A 3,763-nucleotide genomic window follows, 5' to 3' on the forward strand; every position below is an offset into this window, starting at 1 on the left:
GAGTGAAAACCAAAAAGCACTAAACCTCAGCAAATACAAAGGCATGATATAAAGTAACTGTAAAATTCAGAAATTATTGTGCGCATTTAACACTGGAGTGTATTTTTCAAAATTAACAAAAAGCAATCTTCATTATTTCGATTTAGGTAAAATCTGCAATGTGCGTACAGGTGCAGTTCTTATAATCGAGATACTCTCTCAGTAGGATTATTCGCAATAGATTCGGAATCTATATACTGCAGTAATATTTTTTAAAACCATCTGAAAGTTCAAAAAAGCAAATCCAGCTATGGTTCAAAAAAATGTTTTTAGTGTAAAAAGTGCATTTAAAGCTCAGATGGAAGCAGATTTAATTGTCATTCTTTTTTCGAAGTTTTCTCCATATCAACAGAATGTCAGTAATCGAATAGCAATATACGATACACCGTGATTCTGTCATGTTATTGTTCTGTTGCACCGAAAACAAAATCATCATGGATACCATCATTGATATTGTCTACACCAGACGTTTCGATGTCAAAAGACAATTAGTGACTCTCGAATCGAATATTTTTTAAAAGACATATGAGGGAAAAAGCTTAAGAGACCTTGCCATTGATGTTAGTATGTGTCCCGAGAAATGGTGTTCGTTTTGTGTATTTTAACAAGGATAATTGTTGTTCTACTGTCTTTCACACGTATATATATTAAGATTCTTCTTATAGAATTGTCCAATTCAATAGATGCACATGTTTACTGTCCAATTTGCAGTATTTAATCAATTTTCTCTATTCATTCATTTACATGTAGTTGTGAATTGTTTCTAATTTTTGTAATTACATATTGTAGATTGTTCAGGCTGTTGATCATACTTCTAGTAAAGAGAATGTGACAAGGACGTAACACCTGCCATTCTATTTTTTTTATCACATGTTATTATGTTCCGAATGTTTTATTAAAAGACTGGATGCTGCAAACCTACATTCCATAGTATATTTGTGTTTTGTGTTATTTAGCATTGTATGAAAAAAGAAATGCTTTATGTTCGGTTGAACCCGTGAAAAAAAACATAATCCTAATTCATAATTTATATTCAGTTAATATGTTTATATTAACTTTACTATTAATATCTCATTTTTGAAACAGGAACTGTAGCAAATATCCTGACTGGTGCCCCACTTCCATCATAAATGTTTATAGCTGGTAGAAACACTGTCGATCCAGATGAAGGAAGTTTGTCAACATTCGCAACACTCAGCACGACGGGAATATTCCTTTTAAACAAAACCACAAATCCGGAAAACTCTGGTGGAGATGAAGGCGAAGTGTAAATATACGGACTGTCACTTCCGACAGCGTGAACGGAACGCTGATTGGCTAAAAATTTAAGTGCGTTGAATGACGGAAAGCGATAAGATGTAAAATCCGAAATATTATTAGTATCGAACACTTTAAATGGATCAGGATACCTTCGATACCAACCGGAATTCATCAAAACTATTGCTCCATTCGGAATACGTCCGTGATATGTCTCCCAGCGTCGTATGTCAGAAATGCTAACTTTGTATCCATGGTTCCTAGATACTTGATTCTTGACATCTATGATAACTCCCGCTCCATACAATCTTTCCAATGGAATCTGATGCATGCGTAGTTTACCTCTATAGAAGTGTGAAGGTGCATCTATATGTGTTCCGCTGTGTTCTGATGTACCAATATAGTTCACTTCAAACCTGAAAATATATATCAAAAACAGATTAAAAGCCGTGTTGGTAGAGTTCATAATTAAGCATATATCAAAGCAAAAAATATCGAGAACTATTAGATTTTATCTTTATTTGTAAAAAAAATTATATAATAAAATATAGATTTCGGTATCATAACATTTATTGAAAACCTACAAAATTATACATATGAGTTATTAATCAATTTGGTTATGGCCTTGACTGTAAAAACGTATCTTTCTCTTTTACAAACTTCATATTTGTTGATTGTCCAAAAAGGCATTTTTGTTTCTGACATCTATAGTTACTTAAAAACTTTTCTTATAACAAGCAGAATAAAATACATTTTATATCATATCTGACTAAAATTGCACAAGTATAAATCAATTCTTAGAAACCTTTTACAAGTCTGGATTTTCATGTTCATTGAATGACAGGGGAATAATTGATCGCTTTGTTTATTGTAAACAGTTGGGGAAAATATTGTACGTTGTACATCTCTTATAATAAATGCAATCATTAACAATGATCACAGGTGCCAAAAAAATATACATATTAAATGATAACTTGTTTAAATATTAAAAACTAACATAGGGATTGCCGCGAACTTGTTGTTAATGTTTTATTGGACAATACAATGTCGTTTTAGCCTTCTTTGGTAAGATATGTATCACACTTTGGTTGTAAGGAAATATCTTAAACATATTTCTGAAATACTTGAAATTAATTGTTTCTTTAATTTTGCTCATATTAAAAACGTTCTTAGCAGTTTGAATATGGATTGAACTTGTATCTGTTTTTCCTAAACTCATATTCATTCTGAAAAGTATTCTTGGCATTATCAGTTGATTCATTAAATAAACAGATCTTACCTTTTTACACCTTTATGACTAGAAGAATCCACTCCAAATAGTTCGCTTTTTTTTCTTTTAATTGCAAGGTATTGAATTTAGTGCCACATTGTGTGTGAATTACATTTTGAGACTAATAAACACATTCTTCCAGTTGCATCGTTTACTTACTAAACTTTTGCAATTTCTACTCATAGAATTTCTGGTCCACAATGCTCTTCAACTTTATAATTCTTTGGCTTTCTAACTAATTTGATGAGTCTTATGTAGACAGCACGTGTGTCTAGTGTATCAAATAATAAGCCTAGTACCTTTGATAACTAACATTTTTCTGAGGGTTGTTCTACTTACCAATTACCACCAAGCACCGGGCTGTAAGATCTGTTAACAATTGTAAAATTATACTGAGGAAAGAATGGCGCCGTGATAGGTTTTGGTCCATGTACACGAGATAGGTCCACAACACGAATATCAGAACAGCTTGAACCTTGTGTGGCAAATATTTCATTTACGAAGCTAAGAAGTAAAACGATTTTCGTTGTGCAACGCATTTTCTTCTACAAATCTAAAAATCCAGTTGCGTAATACATGTCATACTTAAATAAGTTTTTCTTTCACACGCATTTAAGTGGTTTATTTTGTAAAACATATCAACAGTGCAAATTATAATTAAAATAGTATAATTATGTGTTTAGGTCATTAATCATTAGTTTCCAAGTGCGTTAAGACATGTATTTATATACAAATAAAAATTTATAAGTCATTAGATATATATTAATAACCTTACTTAGGGGAATAAACAAAATTATCCGAATAAGAAATATGTCCATCTGTCACCTCAATTTATTACATGATTTGCATTTCCTATAATATGACATATTCTTATGGAAAGCCTTATCATATATTTGTTAGTTGCAAATCCAGGCTATGCAAACGACTTCATCTGGAACTCATGCAAGGACTACAATCAGGTATAAATAACTGGAATTTAAACTACTGTTAAAATTGTTTGTCTTCTGTTAAACTTTTGAAATCGGCTTTTAGTGATACTGTGAAATAAAACATGAACAGCAGTATTTTCGGCCGGGGTTTTGACATGATGCTGATAACTTGATCATAAAAATCAAAATGCAACAAAAATTTCTATATTGGGAGTAACCCTACACATCAATTAAGGTTGGTTATTTTTTTAATATTTCAGTCAGTTAT

At 31.5% G+C, this 3,763-nt stretch overlaps 1 protein-coding gene across 1 annotated transcript; it reads right to left on the reverse strand.

Annotated features, from left to right (window-relative positions):
• On the reverse strand, positions 1-3,195 carry LOC134719686 (isatin hydrolase-like). Its single transcript, XM_063582659.1, has 2 exons — positions 2,906-3,195; positions 1-1,712 (listed from the first exon to the last, which is right to left on the reverse strand). Exons 1-2 carry the CDS (start codon positions 3,103-3,105, stop codon positions 1,103-1,105), a joined length of 810 nt encoding a protein of 269 aa, XP_063438729.1. The 5' UTR covers positions 3,106-3,195; the 3' UTR covers positions 1-1,102.
• Between the last annotated feature and the right edge of the window lie 568 nt (positions 3,196-3,763).

Source organism: Mytilus trossulus, chromosome 5 (assembly GCF_036588685.1).
Source record: "Mytilus trossulus isolate FHL-02 chromosome 5, PNRI_Mtr1.1.1.hap1, whole genome shotgun sequence".
NCBI lineage: Eukaryota > Metazoa > Mollusca > Bivalvia > Mytilida > Mytilidae > Mytilus > Mytilus trossulus.